General features: G+C 40.4%; 1 protein-coding gene across 3 annotated transcripts in view; it reads right to left on the reverse strand.

The window, feature by feature from the left end:
• Window positions 1–20,529, reverse strand: part of svild (supervillin d) — a 46,372-nt gene that overhangs the window by 25,057 nt on the left and 786 nt on the right. For 2 of the 3 annotated variants that reach the window (XM_085416423.1, XM_085416422.1), the window contains exon 2: window positions 4,150–4,639. In XM_085416423.1, the coding sequence (XP_085272549.1) occupies window positions 4,150–4,529 (380 nt within the window). In that variant the 5' untranslated portion in view covers window positions 4,530–4,639. Of the gene's footprint in view, window positions 1–4,149; window positions 4,640–12,400; window positions 12,423–20,529 lie in introns of those variants that run through there. The other variant, XM_085416424.1, reaches the window with a different exon arrangement.

A 20,529-nucleotide genomic window follows, 5' to 3' on the forward strand; every position in this document is an offset into this window, starting at 1 on the left:
ACTTAATGTTAACCGTTTACATGCACAGGAGCTACAACTACACTATGCAGCTGCAAAAGGGAACAAAACAACATTTAAACATTGGCTTGGACTCCGTATTATTTCGCTTTTCCCTGTACTGCTGTAATTTGTGGGCCTAAAACTACTACAGAAGTGTTTTTTATTGCAGTTTCTTATGAGTAATTCTTGGCTTGGATTTGTTTACTACACAAACTTTTGTCAGTTCTTAACAGCCACGCTTCCTGATAGTTTTGTGAAGACATCATGCTACACTGGCCAATATATTCTTTGGCCTGTATTTATGTAGTTAACAATAAACTGAAGTGATGCAATACTCAAAAATCTCTGGCTGCAGAGATTTAAATTTAACACAGACGTATAAAACCTATGTTGTGTGTAAGCAAACCACGAACCCCTCTGAAACTATTCTCCGTCACAACATGACGTGCGCCTTCGTAGATCTGCAACCATACGTCAAGTCAACACAGCTCCAAACTATTTTGAGTGGCCTGTTCAGTACCGTTGATTCCTCCTACGCATTCCCAGCTATATTTTCTTTTTTGGGGCCCCAGTTTTTGATTGGATCAATGAGAGAATGATCATAACATTATAATGTAAGGACTCACAGATGTCAGCTCATTTGTGGAAGGAGATTGCCAAAACTATTGGAATGGAGACAATGGATTGTACAAAGAAATGGAAAAACTTGAGGGACGAAGATGTTTGTTTCTTGAAAACAAACAAAAGAAAAGAAAAATTGACCACAACAAAGAGTGGGAACGCAGGAGGAAAAAAGTCCCAGCACTTTGTTTCTGCTGTGGCTGGCAGCACATAAAACATCAGGACAGGACCACAAGGTAATTAACACATAATGCACCTCACACAAGTATGAATGCTGGTAATGGTGACGGCAACTTGCGTAGATTATGTTGTAGACTCTACAATGATTTGCTGCAGAAGTCCAAATCGGTCATTGCTCTGACTTGCATGTATTTGTAGACCTTGTAAACCTCATTGTTTGATCTCGGACAGCCCATTTTTAACAACCAACCTTATAAGTCTCAGAAACACATCACCTTTGCTACCCACACGTTGACGGTCAGCTGAAAGTAGATGAAGAAAACCGGAATGCAGTTTAGTGGGCGAAAAGCAAAACAGAGGGGAACTTTCCAATCCAGCTGGGCACTTGTGTAATCAAACAAACACTCACAGTAAAAGTGTTCACATAAATTTATGTTTAGCTTTGTGTGCATCATATTAAATTATATCATGAGAGAAAATGAAATAAGAGCATAAAAACAAAACTTGTGGCTGCAGCGTTGTTAAAAGCTGTAATTTTATTACATCTGATTTGTGTGCTTAACTTTTTGAGGCATTTGTCTTTGCTGTGGCTCAGTACTGTAAACAGTCCTTAGCCTTAATCCCAATTCTGTTTTGTTTATAAAGAGGTACCAACCCCATCATGTCAGTAGCATTAATAGTTGTGGTTTGTTACACATGCTTGATAGCATAGAGCACTTTCAAACCAAGATTACTATGACCTATGCAGCAACTTCTATGTATACTATCCCAAACTCATATGATAACACACACACACACACACACACACACACACAAAAAAAAATAGATACTGTTGGCTTTTAACCTTATGTAACTGAATATAACTTGTGGTAACTAAATGGTTGCCCAGAGTGTTTCACACTCACCATCATGTTAGATTGCACAGTTTACCTGATAGGAGGCAAACTTTCTGGAAACAGTCACAGTCTGGACTGAGAGCAATCGATCTCAGAGAGATTAAAGGTTTGCAAATAACTGATGTCTAATTTATCAATTCAGACAGATTGCCAGCATGTTGCCATCAGTCTGAACGAGTCTTTGTCAATGAGCACAATTCAAGGGGACTGGACTCAATTGGCAGCAAGCTGGTTGTATTCTGGTTATATTCCTATAGAATGAGAAGGATGCTGAGGGCAAATGTAGTGGTTACATTTGCATTTAGCACGGGTCATTGCTATGTTATCAGAAACAGATTGTTGAAGTGAAGTTGAAGTTGGCAACTTGAGCTCATTTGTCTGCAGTCAGACTGATATTAGACTGACTCTGTCTCAATAGCAGGCTTTAGTTACAGTGTTGACAATCACATTTTGCATCAAAATAATAGCTGAAGCGAACGTTATCTTATCGAACATAACAGATATCGACAAAGTTTAACTTGAGGACATAATTTAAAGTTGATATCGCACAGTGAGGAAAGTACTGTGATAATATTGTATTGTGGGGTGATTCCGATTCCTACCTCTATTAAAAACCAGGAGTCTTTAACATAAAATTTAAAAAAATAAATCATAATAAAGGGAGAAAGAAGCCAAAGAGTGCGCTTTCATGCACACAAACGCATCAGATGTTGGATGACAAAGCATTACCAAACGGATTCTTCTTAAATTGCTAAGGGTGCAATGTAACAGTTTAACGTCAAAAAGCAGACTTTTGGAATGTCACCCTTCAACTGCAACTTCACGAGGAAAAGATTCGTGTCTGTTGCAGATAAACGCCTGTTGACAGCTTTCATTATCACCGAGACAGCCAAGCTCCAGTTTCCTGTACGCTCTTTCTGTAAAAGACTACACAAAAATGTTGCTCAAGTTTCAGTAAATATGTGTGACCCACTAAAGACATGAGAGTCAATGCTGAACGCAGATGTCTTAAAATAAAGGAAAATATATGAAGTACTAAAAACCATTAATATATGGGAATACCTAGACAACAAAAGCTTCTACAGTACCATACTTATGTATGTTGTGTAAGCGTGCACAGCTGGGCTGTGATGTGTAGTGAACATCATAACAGAACTTACAAAAATAGTAGCTAACATGACAGGCATGTGACACAAACACCTTAAACTGTCAACCTGCCTTTCTGCTCTCTGTAATTAAAAACAGTCCATAAACTGCACTCTGTACTTTCCCCAAACACTCTTTCTGCAGTGGTAAGCCGACGCACTGAGAGAAGTTCCTCTCACATTTCATAACCTGTTTACAAAAAAAAGAGAGAGAAAGTTCTAATCCAAATAAAGCCACAAAAGCAGAACGATGATCACTGTTAAAATATGCATGTAGAAATAAAAAAAGACATATATTTATTTTAAAACGTAATCAAACTAGCCAAACTTGCCATAAAATATGATAACGTAGAACACTGAAACATGCCATGCTGCTTGTGCTCTATTTTTATTTTAAGGCCATAACCCAAGTCATGTCTTTTCCAGTGTATAAAATAGCTTGTCTATAATATGCTTAATTAAGCGCAAAGCATGAAAAGTTGGCAGAGCTCAACAGCTCTACACTCATTCCCTTCCAACTCTGATTTTATCTCAGCACTCTTATCCATCTCTGTTCTTCTCCTCACCAGCATCACTCCCTCAGGCAGCTTTATTCAGGAACAGACAAGTCCAGTTATGTGCATGCAGCAGAATCCGCAGCATGATTACAGCCCCAGACCCACGACTGGACATGTTTTACTCCGTCTGTGTACAATTCTCAGAAACAAGCATTCCTCTGAGAAACCTCCAGGTTCTTCATCCAGTCAAGCTGACAATAGAGGTTCATTATTTGCTGGTTTTGTGAGCCCCTCATATAACTGTGAAGTGAACCAAAGCAAGCAGCATGTACGTAATCACAGCAAAACACACCATGGCAAAATAAACAAGGTAGTCCTGTTCTTTGCACACATGGCCAATTTTGGAAATGCTAGCACTTGTGTTTACCTCAAACAGAAGATAGCACAAAGTGTTCTCCAAATGCGCCGATTTGTTACCTCCTTTTCACGTACTGGGAGCCAGCAAGCCCATTTAAAGTTATTTAATAGCTGAATAAAAATGGCTCAATTGTTGCAAATGTTCTCTAAATCAAAGAAACCTCAGAAAAGCAATACACTACGTTTTCTTCTCCTGAAATTAGTTTTAAGAGATTTACATGTGCATCAGTTATCTGTTCTTAGGGGATTTTCTTGCACAAGTCTGTGCAGCTCTGTTTCATGACCCTGGCCAATTTTATGTCACCATGAAAACAACAATGAGACTGGTCTTGCACAAACAACGGGTTAGTGTGTGTTTAATATCTAATATTATGACAATGTGGATAAACTCACCTGGAATGGGAGGACATCTTTATGGAGGGCACAGCTTCTGATTTTGAGGATGTAGTCGTTTCTGTTTTGGGGTGAGCTGTTCTCTTTGTGGGCTCTTCATTAGCAGGCTCCACAGGTTCTGCTACTTTACTCCTGAAGCCCCTCCTGGTGCATGTTTGCTCTGCTCCATTATCCTCACATTTCTCTTTCTCCTTTGTTGTTAAAGACACTGTTTCGGATGTGCCTGCAGTTTTCCTGTCCTTACGCACGTACTTTGAGGTGAGCTCCTCTGTGTTGCCATAGCGCTCAGCCAACTCCCGCCTTCTTTCTGCCTTGTAGCGAGCAATTCGCTCAGCCTTGGTCTCTGGCGCAGAGCTCTGCAGGGTGTCTATTCCATCCATTACGCTGTTCGACTCGGTTTAAGAGACTAGTTTCTTGATATGTGATCCAACTTTTTTCTTTAAAATCTCCCGTGACAGCAATGTCTCACTCCATCAAAATCATTCCAGCGCTGCAAACAAGGAAGGAAGACATCATTAGTGCATCCTGCAGATACAATTTCAGACAACTGGCCCATTAAAGCTGGTTAAAACCGGATGTACCAACACATACAGTAAACAAGAGAAGTGAGGGCACTCCTGTACAACATCACTTAGACGTCCAATGCAAAACAGATGGGTAAATGCTTCAGACTTGGCACAAGAGGCATCAGTGCATATCAGTAACAGCTCAGATACTGCGGAGGACATTTTGCACAACCTTGACCTCAATAGACTGCATCCAGAAAAATAATAAACGTTGCTAAAGCACATCAAAGAAGGATTGTGAACTCTGAGATAAGACGAAAATAAATTACTTAGTTAATTATTTGTTTTTTGAACGTGTAGTATGCACAGAGGTGGGATGTTGGGGGAGGTAAGATTACCATGCTAGCCTGTGGAAATATCGAAAATACTGACTGACAAGACAAACTCAGGAATCAGAAACACACACATTGGTGCAGCTTTCATAAGAAACTAAGCAAATTGCATCTCTCTCAGCCAAGCCCTGCCGTATCACATCTGGCCCCCACCTCATGAAAATGATGTCAGCCAGATCAAAGACGCCCGACCACCGCTGTGAGGCTCCGATTTGAACCTCTATTACATCGGCCGACTTTGAGGTGGTTGGAAAGTTGAGGTGGGGGTATAGAGTGGTAAATGCACATGCAATATTATCTTAATCCCATGTTATTCCTTACAGCTTTGCACCTAGCTTATCTGCTCTCAGAATTATTATCCAGAGTAATGACTGTCTTTACAGTGCATTGAAATCTCTATGTTGTCCATTAGTGTGTATCAGTAAATGTTTATTTTCATCTCTACATGTCCATGCATGCTGAGACAGGCTTCAGCTACCCGTGTCTGTGAAAAGGATCATCTTTTAATCATCTCCTTTCCACATTCTTCAGCACCCCAAAAAAAGCACTATAAAATAACTTGACTTTTCAATACCAAGTGAGTCACAATGATTTAGGGAGAAAGAAAAAACAAGACTGTTAAGTTCAACTCACTTTGTTCCAGTAAGTATTCACAGAGGAGGGGAAAAAAAGCCACACACGGTCTGAACGCAGAGCTCTGAAAATGGCACTGCCAGCTGACAACAGCAATAATAATTAGGCACCGTTTCTGACCGCTGGACCAAAAGCACTGGGGCTTTTCCACAGACGTTTCTCACAGCACAAGTATGCTCACGATGCTTTGGAAAAGTCACAGAGAAGACAGAGAGGGGCGTGAGGTATTTTTATTGGGGAAACAAAGAAACCGTCATTATACAAAAAAAAAACAAAGTCTTTTAGAGGCTCGTCACACCATCTCTAAACATTTAACCAGAGCAAAGTCGATGTGACACCACAGATAAACGTTAGCCAAACATCTTCATATTTGCCGATAAGCCAAAAGCAACAACACCACAGGTCATTTTAGCCAATGCACGTGCATGACCAGTATACGTATCCATACATTAATCACAGATGCATATACCATAGAGGGGCACATGTTAAACATAGCCCCCCGAATTCCCTATAAATACAGAGCATGAGTTAATTAAGAACATCAGTTCTCACACTTCAGGGATATGGGAAAATAAGTGTTCCGCATCTGGGCAATGTTAGTAATGTGAGAGGCAAGAAGAAAGAGGAAAACTGAGGAATGGGTCAAGGCAACAGGAAAAACAAAGGTGTGTCTGATCATAAGGTAGAATAAATGCTCTGACTCTAAGAGCCTATTCTGTAACAGTGATAAGCTAGAACAAATGTTGAGTGCTTACAATCTCTGACCACCTTTTAGTTAATAAATGACTCCCTTTAAGAGAATACAGCTTTGAAATATTACATAGGAAACTGGTGTATATTATACAGAATGTGTATGTGTACTAGGTTGCCACAAACAATTATTTTGATAGTCGACTAGTCACCGATTATTTTTGCGATTAGTCAACTAATCAGATCATGCGTCCATTGGACGTAAATCGTACAGCTTATTGCACCAGCATGCATCTGCTTTTATATATCTATCATTAGCTTACAGATTTAAGTGTTTAAGGTATGTGCTAACTAAAAATAAAGACAAGATGATAGTTTATTAAATTTAAATGAAATTTGCAGATTGTTTCGGTGGAGTTTAATAAACTCAGCCGTCTGCTCCTTGCTATCTAAAATATAATGGGACACCAGAGTATACTCTCGAGCATCTCACACTTCTGATAATCAGCTGTCTGCTTGACGTTTATTCAGCTGTGCAAAAACTATAACTTTAATCTCAGCCAAACCGATTTACTCAGGAACAAATAAAATACTGAAAAAAAGCCAAACAATAACATTTTTAAGTTATCTAAGTGACTTATATATGTTTAACCTGAGTAGCGAAAGACGGCGGTGGGTTTCAAAACGATTTGCCGGGTGTCCGGTGTTCTCACCGGCTCTAGTGAGCCTTGAACCCCGGCTAACTGTCGAGCTAGTGGGTAACAGACGTCTCCGAAAATGTCGGAGCGCTTTTGAAAATATGTGGCGTCTTGATAAACTGAGCAGATATTTGAAGTTTACACAGCTACATTCTCGCCTGAAAATATGTTAAACGTTTATTTTGTGACCCAGAAAGAATAATAAGAGTAACATTAAAACTAACTAGCTGCCACCACTGTTCAAAGTTGGAAACATTGAACAGTGAATTCTGGGACACAGTTTCTTCTTCTTCGGGGTTTAACGGCAGCTGGCATCCTTGTACATGCTGTGCTGCCATCTTCTGTTTCAGTCCGTTATTACACTCTTAAATCCTACTACTTATTCCTGCGTCTTTTGGGATCTTACAAAGCTTTGACGCGTCGACTATTAAATTAGTCGTCGATGTAATCGTGACTAGTCGACTAATCGTGGCAGCCCTAATGTATACGAGTGCCATCCAGTAAGAGAAAATGTGTCCGTTGGTGTTCACCTTGGCCTCCCCCATTCCTCCTCAACCTAAAATAAGAGATTTTCTAAACACTGAGCGACCACAGTGTCTCCCTTAGTTTACTTTGCGACTGTGTTGGACGGCTCCATGCCGTCTGAGCCTTCTTACAAGCCTGCAGATGTCCTAGACACCTACTATTAATCTGCTTTGTGCAGAAAAGATCCCAAAAATTAGTCAATGAGTACAGTTCACATTGATTCCGGTTAGTCTGATGTCAAACATCTGTGCTCATTTCACCGTTTCTCCTGCAGACGCCCAGGTATATTAAGTGCTACAAACTATGCTTGGCAACTTATGTTAGTGCTTCAGTTTTCATTCTGTCACGCCTTCAAGAAAATGTGCCATCGACAATCAAATTACACATGGAAAAGTCCCCTGCATCTATTTTAAAAGTTCAGTGACTGCCCGCATGCTGGTCCGAGCTCTTCCTGTCTTTGCGTTTTTGGATCACAGACTAAGTCGCTGTTTTGGTGGTCTTTGGTAACTTTTAGCTGCCTCTCCAATTAGTGTTTTGCCTTATGCCTTGACAATAATAACTTTTGTGTACTGCATTCCTGCTCTTGTTCTGATGAGCAGCTGCAAGCTGGAGGGCCGCTGTAACCAGAACTGCAGAGCTGAATCAGGACTACAGTTGCAACCAAGTGCAGTCTTGGCTGAAACTGGTTTCTTGTCCCACTGCATGAGACAAAGAAAAAGAAAGAAAGAAAAAATTCACTGTCACAAAGTGCATGGGTATTAAGGTATTTAAAGGCTAGCTTCTTATACATGTATTACTTAACAACAAATGATGTAAGCGCCAGAGGTTGTGGTTTGAAGTTCACATACACTCATCATCCTGTCATGGTAATTTGGGGTTTTTTCAAGCGGTTTTCCATGGTGGAATAATTGTGCTGCATACATCTTCAATTACTTCAAAACACAAGAGTTGGGGCACACTGGGTCAAGATTACACATACAGGCTCAAATGAATTCACGCAAATCTTTTCACAGGTGCTGAGGATTGACAAATAAGGCCTATTAAGTTCTCATTAGTCATCATGATTGACTACAACTGCTAATTTCTCTTTGCTGCCATAAAAAGGATTTGTTTGACAGGACTCGTTGGATTGACCAATACTCAGGAAAATGTCCAAGAAACTCAGTTTCTCCTTCTTCGATCTGCACTAAGCTTGATATTTGGTCCCAAATGAAAAGACGTATGTGAGTGGTGAAATCTTCAGCCAGAATTATACCAAAAGCTTGTTGATGGCATCAAAAGCATCTGGTTGTGGTACAAATTACTAAGGGACATTTAGCCAAATATTAGTTGGGGGTGTTTGTATGTATTTGAGGCTGTATGTATACTTCTTTTCTTGTGTGGATTGGATTTATTATGGATTTTCTCTAAACTTGTGCACCCAATTTGTTATTTAAAGTCATTGAAGATATGTTGTACAATCATATCCACCCTAGAAGAAAAACGGCTCGAATTAATCATTAAAAGCCCCAAATTACCATGACATTTATGCCCATGATGAGTGTATGTAAACTTCTGACCACAACTGGAACCTAGCTCTGTGGGAAAAACTGCAACTAAACTAGAACAGACTCTGGGTACACATCCCAGCTTAGACTAGGCAAAAGCTTTTAAAGCAGAGTTCACAACACAATACGAAAACCAAATGAGAAATTAAACACGCACGCCTAATCAACTGGGAACACCGCTTCCAAGACTGAAGCTTTCCTGGGTTACAGAGCTCAAAAAGAAACAGATATTTATGAGTAGAGTGTATTAGACTTCTCATCAAGCCTAATTTGTTTTAGGGTATTTCACAGTTTACATTCTTATAATATGGTAAAACCACCAAAATCAAAGTAGAACCAAAACAACCCTAAATTGTGACGTTCCCTGACCTGTTTGAAGCAAAGAGCCATTTTCGCAACAAATACTAACAAAGAAATCTTTAATTTGACTTGACCTTTAGGTTTGAACTCAATGCTACACCAAAACAAAGCCTTATGAAGGCAAAAAGGATCCTTCATTTAGATGTTGATTTCAGGACTGCACGCACGCGTGTGTGTGCGCTTACGTAATTCACCTAGGTCACTACCTATAAAAGGAGAGCTCCACAGTGCACTAAAGCTTATCCGTGGAGACCCAGAACGTCGAGGCTGCTTTGTTTGGAAGCCGCCTCTGTTATTTTAAGCAACAAGGGGACTCAAAATGCAGTTGTGAGTCATACTTTAAAAATCATCACCCCCTCTATCAGCACATGTGGACTCACCCAGAATATTTGTTTTGTTAGGTGATTTACAACACCAAAACACTGCATGGTGCCTTTCCCTATTTATGGTTATTTCTTGAGTAATGAAGACAAGAGCAGCTACCAGGATCAAAAAAAGCAGTAAGACAGGCCTGCATAAGTGAAAGGAGTAATAGCAGTCGACATAACAATAAAAAAGGGCCAAAGCTCCCAACAGAACAAAACATCTGTTCCCATCACAGCAGCTAAGTCATCTGGTTCAGTATGATTGTCCCTGAAAGGGGATCACATCACATATTTGAGAGCAGCTTGTTAACAAAGACAAAAAGAAAAAAAAACATCTTGTTCTTTTGTTTTGTGTCACTGGTGACAATGTGTCTGTCTTGTTCACTATGTAGTTATACCAGTCCTACCGGCTAATTTATGTGGGCAATAATATTTCTGCTGCTCTAGGGCACGCAAACAAACTGAATCATCGGCTTCCAATCACTAGAGTGTTCTCTGACCTTTTGTTGCCCATTGGGAGCTGTTACTGTCTACAAGAGGAAGATCTGTCTCAACACAGGCCAAGTATGTCACTTCCTGGCCGTGCCCCATATCCTTCTTCCTAAAAGCTTTTTCTCAACCCTGGCAAATGTCCAGTGCTCTCTTAAATAGAAGGGATGGGTAGTGAGAAAAACTTTGAATTGTTTCAGGCAGCATCTATTTTGGACTCAAAATATCTTCAAATCATTTCATATTGTAAGTCTAAGTACTACATGACAGGGCCATCTTAAAATGTTTACTCCTCTCAAGTAAGGAGTTACTTGAGATTACATAACGTCTGTAAGAAATGCAATATACCACAAATGCAGAAGTTACAACACTTAAACTCACTGGATAAAACAATTATGCTGCCTGCAGTTAAACTGTCAAGTGTTTTACTGGCTGGTATAAGCAGCTCAAATGAGAAAACCCAGTTAATTTTCACCATGTCACTGTTGGTCACTGATGATTTGAGTTACAGGAAATGAACACCTGTTGACATATTCATAAGAACAGCATACACAGAAACTACTCTGAGATAAGGGCCAGACAGAATGCTGCCCTAGAGGCAGATATTGACCTGTAGTCTACCAGACTAGATTTTGTCAGAAATCACATGTCCAAACAAGAGGACAGAGCAGGACTGTGGTCAACACTCTACTCTATGAATAGTAGATTTGTATGGAAAAGGCTTTTAACTGTGTATATATGCAAAAAAAATACATCACTGGTAAAGAATGAACCAAAGTGCATGTAAGCACTGTTTAGCAAACATTTAAGGTGTTATGACAGACAGTCAGTCAGCCTTTCACCACAAAGCCCACAGCTCTGTAAGTCATCAACTTAATGAGAGAAGTCACAGGACCAATGAAACATATTGAGCTCGCAACCAAAGACCGATATGAACTCGTGTCCAACCTTTCAGTATTGTTTCAGTTCAGCTTTGCCAGAATTCCCACAAGTCTTCTGTTTTTTCTCATTGAAACCCTAAACACCACAGACATTTACACCTGACAGCCCTAGACTGTGACAGCGCTCAGGTTTCAAATCTGCCAAGTTGTTTTATGGCCATTAGTACACAGGATATACATGTTGTTTTGTATCATCATGAAAACATTTTAGCCACTTCACAAATTCACATAAACAGTAAACCATCAGAGAAATGTTCTTTTCCTAATTGTACAAAATCGGGGGGAGCTGCTGAAGACAGAGCCAGCCAGTTGCTGACACAGTCTCTTCCTGAGGGAAGAGGGTGGAGAGTGGAAACTCTGCTCCACTAAGAAAGCCAGGTGCCAGTGGAAAAATAAACTGGCCTTCCAATTTTGAAATAAAGAAGAAAAAAAGGATTTACAGCTGGTGGTGTGCTGAGAAATCCTCAGCCAGCATCAGGAGCCATGAAGGAACAAAACAAAAGATGGAAGTAAAAAAGTGTGCTCTTTAGTGCAGAGGAAGGAAGCATATGCGAGCAACTTCCAAAAGTATTCCTTCCTTTGAGATTTGGCCATCTAATGTGAATCCCCAAATTTTACTGATGAATTCCAGTAAAAGTAAGAAAAGATCAGTGTTTACTGCCTCTGAGGGAGACTGTGACATCACCCATCCAGCCCTCAAGAAAATGTACCCAATTTATGCACGTCTCAGCTCAGTGTGCAAGTCTCTACTGCATTTTGGACTCATGTATGTTGTGCAATGGTTTCTATCGTACTTCCTCTCCACAGGTGTTAACATGAGGGGGGTAGGGTTAAAGTGATACATGCACACATAGAAACAGATGAGAGACACGTAATAATATTAAATCCTTAGCCCAGTTAAGTCCAACAAACATCTGTAAAGGAAGCCCTAGGCCTGGTTAGCCCACCAGGAGCTCTGCTGCAGAGTCACAGGTCAAACACCCGAGAGGACAAACTTCCACCTTCACTGCACTTCAAAAGCAGTCAAAAAGTCACTGGCACAAAAACAGTTAGTCCACAAAAATATTCTTACCCAAAGAAGTAATATAGTAATATCAGATCTTACCATTATTGTGTTCTTTTTATGTCCAGAGAAAGCAGCATGTCATCCTACCACTGTCGATAACAGAAAAATGACAGGAAGCACAAGAAGTCCTGTGATTTGTTTGGTATACAATATGTTGCATTGGGTGTGTATGACTACAACCAGGTCATGTGCCTTTCCACTGAAAGCAGACACAGGTCACTAGTCCTAATGCAATAACCCCATGTTTTATACGTATATCGATCCATGCAAGCAATCAAACCAATGTTTTTCAAATGGAAAAAAATGCACCGTGATGTGGCCCGGGAGGACGGTAGATGGAGGGTGTGTTACTTTTTTTTTTTTAAGCAACCCTCACATAACAATTAACCACATAGTGAGTGTTCAATGTGTGTCTCATTAAAAAGCAATCTTTCAGCACTTAAGGTGGTTTAAGTGCCCTGCCTGCAACAACTGGCAAATTTGAACCACAACTCCAACTGCTCGCATCCCCGTCGCAGCTAATAGATTGAAACTCTGAAGCGGACTCTGACAGCAGGGTGTGTTTGTCTATCTTGGCAACGGGGTCTTCAATCACATGACTAAACTATCCCTTTGATCTGTGAGGGAAAAGAGGGAAATGGAGTTAAAGTGACAGAGGAAGGAAAAGCAGCTGTAGACAGAAGAAGAGTACGGAGGGCAGAGGACGATACAAAAAAGGGATTGTGAACGGAAACAAGAGGGTCCAACAGGAAAATGTGTGGGGAAAGAGGACGGGAGATGGGAAGAAAGCTGGAGAAAATGGGCTTTTGTGGGGAAGGGGGGGATGGATGTGATGGCTTTGTGGGGCATGTGTTTCCAGGGTGCCGAGAGGCCTCAGTCTGGTGATATGGGGGTGAGGAGCAGAGGGAGGAGGACAAAATCTGCTACTGCAAAAAAAACAACAGGGTCTGAGACTAATCCATCTCCCCCTCTCCCCCCCCTCTTTCTCACAGAGACACAAAGTCCCTTAAATCCCTTTTACCAGAAGTCCTGCTGACTGGAGCCAGTAGCCTGAAAAGCAGTTGACATAACAACCCTGTGGGTACTCGTGCTGTAGAAATGCACTGACCCGCTTCAGGCAGCACTACTTATGTCACCAGAAAGACAAAGAAAGCGTGCAGCTTCCCCTCCTGGAAATATTTAATTTGGCTACATGTCATTCAAACACAATCAAGCCTCAAAGTTACACTGGACAGCGCGAGTGTGTGTTTTTTTCTCTATTTACAGACTACATTTTTGTCCAAGCCTTCCAAGCTTTCCATTTTCCTCCATTCAGAGAAGCCATTAAGCATTGCATATGGGGAAAAACAAACAAGCAAACACTCACACAAATGCACTGTGCACATGCAACGAGGGGAACACAAGAAAAAAGAAAAAAAAAAAAAAGAAGAAGAAGATAGGCGAGGAGAAACACACACACTGCCTCTCCAACAAAATACTGCAATCATGGAAGCTGCAGCGGTGAGAAGGAAGGGTGGGGTTTATGCTACTTTATCTAGCCAGGAGATCATATACGTGCACACACACAAACACACACACATGCACAGCAGAAGCAAACACCCAGACAGATGTTGGGGGTTTTTTTTTTTTGTTAAATGGGATACATCTAGCATAGTAGCTGCAATTAAAGCCACAACCCCCAGAGCAGGCACACAGAAAGAATTTTAGTGCTCCAGCAACACTTCCAGCACATCGGTTTTGCCAACTTACGATGGAAAATGTGAAAAGTAAATGACTAAAAGCCGTTTCAATTTTACAAAAACCTCTACTGGGTCAGTTAAGCGAGGGAGAACTGATGTTTGCATCCATTGTTTCTTCTCTTCTGCATGCACTTCCACGATTTATAGCAGTAGTTCCTGCTGTGAGGCCACTTTTGATCGAATGCAAATATTGTTGCACAACCAAAACTAAATTCAAAAACTGCCCAGAGGCAGGACATTTGACAAATAAATGGGTTTGCACATGTTAAAGTAGCAACTTCAGTAGCTAAAAATGACATGACCTCAACTACATGAGAATTAATCCACTCTCTTTTCAGACAGCTGTTCGATAGCTGTATTTGAAATAAGAGCATGTAACTATCTCTGCTGTTGTTCTTCCTCACAGCTGAGTTGAAGACCCTGACAAACCATAATGAGATTTTTCCGCTTGGCAACAACTTATCAGCATAGAGTTCTTCCACAGAATAGCAGCCTCTGAGATACCGAGAAGAAGAACAGAGAGAAAGAGGACGCAAAATGAGGACTGAGGGGGGGAATTAGTGGGGTGGAATGTCTCATCCTGCCAGTGGGGTTTCTCCCTCTCAGCTCTGTGGTGTCCACTGTGCAGGGCAGACACCATCTGGCCAGCTGGAATGCTACTGAGCAGGGGGTGAGTGGAGGGTTAAAGGGGGCGTAGTATCTTGCAGGGGGATGGGTCATGGCTGAGAGATAGAGTATTAACAGTAGTGGTATTAACCACTTAATGCCAGACAAACTAAAATGTGTCAAGTAAGGAGAAAAAGCAGAAATACGACATTAAACGCTCATGAAAAAAGTGAAGGCCCCCCCCCTCCGAATTTTCCAAAAATGCTGTTTTGCAGTTCATTCCAAAGTTTATGGCTAATTACATTTACATAACGTCTACTGCCCCACATATGACATGCATATATGATGAACAAGAGGCCTTATTTGGATTTGCTCTGTAAGCTTGAAAAACTTCCATGCAAACTTTGGCTCAGAACAGGAAGTATTGCTGCCTTTAAACACTCCCCCCAAATATGGTTTACCAATAACTGTGCATGTTTTATTCATGGGTATTTCATGGTAACATCTGCCACTCATATGGGTTTGAAGGCAATAAAAACGCTGGCTGAAAAGCACAGAAAAAAATAAAATAAAATAAAAAAAACACCACCGCAGATACACTAACTACCTCACTTATATTTTACTCTGAGGCTTTGTTGTCAGTTGACGGTGGTGTCAGATGAAATTCGGCTCTGACAGCTAAAAAAACAAAGCGAAAGGCAGTACGGAGAAATCCCCTGTGCTCCCTCAACGCATGGAAACTATTACGCGTTTGTGCAAATCAAACGAAACCCTGAAGTATAACCATATGTTTATGTGCCATGCAAATATTAAATTGGTTAAACAGACGTCGTTATTGAAGTTGGTCCCGGTGGTGGTGGTGCTGACCAAATACAGTTTGCATCTTAGCGCTGAAGCTGGAAGCGGTCCACTCTAACTGCTAGCAAGGTTTATAAATATGTCTTAGTAGAGATTAGCCCAAGGATAACTCTCTAGCATCTTCCCAGTAGAGTTCCTATTCCTCACACTGTCACATCCCGTCTGGTTTATATAAATATTTGTACTGCTGAACTTTTTGGCTGTGCAATTGACATCAAATCCTACTGAGAGCTGAGGAAGAAAAGATGGGTCAGCGCAAGAAAGAGGAGAGCAACAGGGCTGAGTGGAATTGTGCCTGACTTTCTCAAGTACACTATAGCTAAAGACTGAGAAATTCTCAGTATACTTAAATTCCACTGACCAGGTGAAACAATATCTACTCTAATAACTGTCTTATTTACACTGCACACGTTCCCAAAACAGCTGAGAGTTATAATCTCTCCGGCATGTCTTGGGTCTGTCCTGTGGCCTCCCCTTATAGGACTTGTCCAGAATATCTCATCCAGAAGGCATCCTAGTGCCCGGACCACTTCAAGTGGCTCATTTCAATGAATCCCAGAATGACCAAACTCCTCACCCTATATTTATGGGAGAACCCAGACCCACTACGGGGGAACCTTATTTTAGCCACTCGTATCCACAGTCTCATGCTACCCAAAGCACTTGGACATAGCATCTTATACTCAGTTCTCTCTTCATCACAGCAGACCAGTACAACATCCTCATTACTGCTCCAAGACACTTAAATTCCTCCACTTGGGGGAGCAACTTGTCCCTTGCCCAGAGTGGGTACCCTCCCTTTTACATAAAACATTAGCACTCAAATTAGATGGCAGAGTCATCTTTTAAACTCTTAGTTTTAGCCTTTTGGATGCTGGAACATTGTTTTGTTTTCATTTTATTCCTGAACCCAAAGTTATTGGTTTCTGACATGGTTAGCCAGCTGTGTCCATGCACTATGTATGCACACTACAGCCAGAGATACCCATCTATTAGCACTAAGTACCACACAATTAAACGGTAGAATTCCCCTCACCATAACTGAGGGGACCTTTTGGACAGACTGTTACATAAAGTGTGATAAAAACTACCTATATCAGCGAGTACCTGTCAAGTTGATTTAATTTAAGTTAGAATAAAAACCAACGAGTTTGCACAACTGGTGTGAAAGGGCGAATTAGCTACAGAGACCGAAAAACGTTTATATAGTAGGCTGGAAACAAGTTATATTATGTTTAATACAGGAGTCTATGAGGACTGATTGGCTTGTGGGATTCAGCCTCAAGTGGCCGCCTGAGGAACTGCAGTTGTTCTGCACCATTCAGCCTAATTTTTTCAGCCCTGGAGGTTTGTGCCCATCTGTACATGTACACTTTATCCTGTCAAAGGGGATATTATTGTGAAGTGAGTAAAGCCTTCTTCAGTCATAAGATTGTGATTACAATGTGGCAACAAACTCAAGGAATGTCCATACCTGCCACCCATTGCTTCTGTCACGACCAGACATCTCGGAAATTCCACTAACGTATCAAAACCCTGTCATATGACAATCATCAGGATCCTGGGCTCTCAGTAGTTGTCACTTCACTCGACTCAAAGTTAACAAAAGTTTAATTCGGGACCTTTCCAATTCATAAAGGTCAGGGACATTGTCTTGAAATCACTGAATTTGATTGACCACTTTTCTGCTAGTGGTTTCCTGTGTGGGTTTTAAGGTCCCAACGTAGCACTGCACTGGTAGTCTGTTGGTGAGACACATGTCAGCAAGTTGTAGTTGTAGTGACAGTCACCTGGGGGCACTGTCATAAATATGTGGAATAACCGGTTGTCCCGTTAGCTAAGCCTCTACCACAGAAAAAAAAACAAACAAACTAGAAGTGATAGTATGAAAATAGAGATAACAATAAAATGAAGCCAGGGTTACAAAAACTGTCAAAAGTAGTAATTTAACTCTTCTTCCTATTTGTGCTTTGTTGATTTTTGATGTTTTCTTCCACACTTCCTCCTCTTTCCTGATGTCCTTGTTGTTGTTCAAAACAATGCTTCAGTCATTCAGTGTTTTACCACTGTCAGGCTACGTGAAGTTTTCTTTTTGTAGGACCTGCACACATACCGTATTATGCAAAAGCCTTGAGCCACCCCGTCATTCCCTTATATTTTGCTTGGGAAATAAGAAGTAGGTGCAATGATTTATGGAAACATATGCAAACATAAATGGAAATACAGTAGATAAAGCAAAACAGAGTGAATCTGAACTCTTAGACAAGTTTTCCTGTAATTTCTTTCAGTAGTCTTCAGGAACAGTTTGCCAGCATTGTAAGGACATTGAAAGTTCTGCTTTGGATGTCGGCTGCCTCCAAAATTACTATTTTATTCATTTTAAACTGTGTCAACTTTGACATTTTTCACAGATTAAATAAAATAAAAATTAAAAATAAAACATCGATCTTCTTTGAAGTGAAACTAAATACCAATAGATATAATTTAAAACTCTAAGGTGTTGTGTCTACTCATAGCAGACAACACTGGTTCATATCTTGAGTTTTGCCTTTATGCTTGAATGATTCAGAGCAAACAAGAAAAACAGGAAAACATTTCTCTGAAAACATTTCTGTGAAAGGACTGGACCGAAAATAAGTGAAAAAGCAGTCAATGTCAAGAAGACCTTCAGAAAACCTGGAGAACTATTGCTCAAGATCACTTTAAAAGAATTACAAGACAGAAAGACTCCTCGGAGAACTGAAATACAAAGCAATGTGATTTTAGTCGGTTGTTTCTTTTTTTTTTTAAATTAATGTGGAAATCTTGGTGTGCTTGTTTTGGTATTTTGCCTTTAGAGTCTTGTTAAAACAGTCATTGCCCAACTGACAGCTCTAACTTTACAGATTTTATTTTATTTTTTTAAATAAACATCCCTTAATTACTTTTGAGCGAAGCAACACTCTATCGGAGGTGCAAACACCAAAAAAAAAAAAAAAAAAAAAAAAATTTTTGACAGTGTTCACAAAAATGCAGAACAAGCCTTAATGACAGGTCTTCAACCCATCTGTTGCTTGCAAACAAGAGGGAAATTTCTCTGATAGCAGAAAAAAAAGAGAACAAGGAAAGAAATGCGCAGCCACCAAGTAGCAGGGCAATGTCCCACGGTCTTTGATTCTGCGGGATGATTCCAGGGAACTGGCCCATGGTTAAGAGCCTCGTACACCTTGTTATTGTTTTCTTGTGATGGCAATGATCCAGGAATTGAGTTTTCTAGAAGAAAACAAACAAGTCTGTGCAGCAAAAGCCCTCATCCACGGCACACTTCTCCACTAGTGTTGAGTAACAAGATCCCTGCAGGGACAATCCATTACCACCCCAAGACTGACAGGAGGTGTTTGGATGAATGATAATACCTCCCAATGCCACTGCAAAACACTTACTTTTGCTTGACAACAATGGAGTCTCTGTCTCTCTTTGTTTATGGTCTTTGCATGGCTCAAAGAAAAGGCAGGTAATGTGCGGCAGCACTATGCAGATGAGAGAGAGGAACTGTAAATAAAAGCAGGATGCATTGTTTGCTGGTCTCATAAACCCATATTTTATTCACAATAAAAAACAGAAGAAAAAAAATCACATGTTTAATGTGAGACATTTTTGCTATTTTACAAAAAAGAAATTTGCTCATTTTGAATTTGATTGCATCAACATGTCTCAAAAAAGTTAGAATTGAGGCAGCAAATGGCTGGACAAGTAATTGGAGCTATAAAGAAAATAGCTAGAGGAACACTTTGCAGCTAATTAGGTTAAATAGCAACAGGCCAGTAAAATCCTATATCAGACATACCTGGTAAACCTGGCAAAACATAGGACTCAAAATCAAAAAGTACATTTTATCAATATAAACATTTGATGTGTTTCCTATGTTCTATGGTAAATAAGATATGGGTTCATGGGATTTGAAAAGCATTTTGCTTTTATTTAGATTCTGCTAAGCATTTCAACCTTTTCAGTGTTGGGTTTATTCCCACAGAGAAACAGGCCCCATTACAACAGCGATTAAGAGCAATGCTTTAACATGTGCCATCCTGTTCTGCGCCTGACACACAGCACATAGTACATCTTATCAAGGCATCAGGGTTTTTTTTCCCCTGAGTTGCTCAACACCAGCTGGCTCATGATGGTCCTGGGAAGCCTGTTGTGACACAAGCCACTGAAATGCCTTACAATGGGAAATTACAGTCAAGCCTTAAACACAGTACCCCTGGGATTCTAAAAAAAAAAAAAAAAAAAAAAAAAAAAAAAAAAACTTTAGTTCTATTCATAATTTCAGAAAAAAATAACAGCGACTCTTGAAATCATACATCAAACCCTTTTTGACAGATGAAAAACATGTGAACAGAATGTAATCAACTCTAGGGTCACCTTTCCATTAAAAACCAAAAAAAGGACAACATTTTGAATTTAAATATGCTTCGTGGCATGTGACAAGAACCAGACCCAATCATATGATCAAAAAAAGAAAAACATACTTCAAAGACAATCATACACACCTCCCCAGCAGTCTGCGAGTATTTGCACAGCCATGGTACTCTGACACAGATAAACACGACTCTGGCTCCAAACTATTATGTGCCAGCTGGAGTGACATTACTGTAACAGCAGTGGGCCCTGAAGCCTTTTCATTTTTATCGCTCTCTCTCTGTCTTTTTTTTATCACTTTGTTTTCACAGGTGGTTTTGCAGAACAGGCCTCAAATGTTCACTCACTGCGCCCAGGGTTAGTTCCCCTCTGTGGAGAGTGAGCTCAACAACTCTCTGCTGACTAATTTGCCGAAACCTAAGTAAAAGAGTGAGGGGACGCATAAAACCAGCTAACTTTAACATGCAATTTGACATGTCACACTTGAACTGCCTTAAGGGGGGGAACCTATAGATGGAAAGGAGCGTTTGGAGTCGTTTTGCTCAATGAATACAGTTAAAGGGA

Source organism: Rhamphochromis longiceps, linkage group LG8 (genome assembly GCF_057381845.1).
Source record: "Rhamphochromis longiceps isolate RC_006_pf linkage group LG8, R_longiceps_female_GT1.1, whole genome shotgun sequence".
Lineage (NCBI taxonomy): Eukaryota > Metazoa > Chordata > Actinopteri > Cichliformes > Cichlidae > Rhamphochromis > Rhamphochromis longiceps.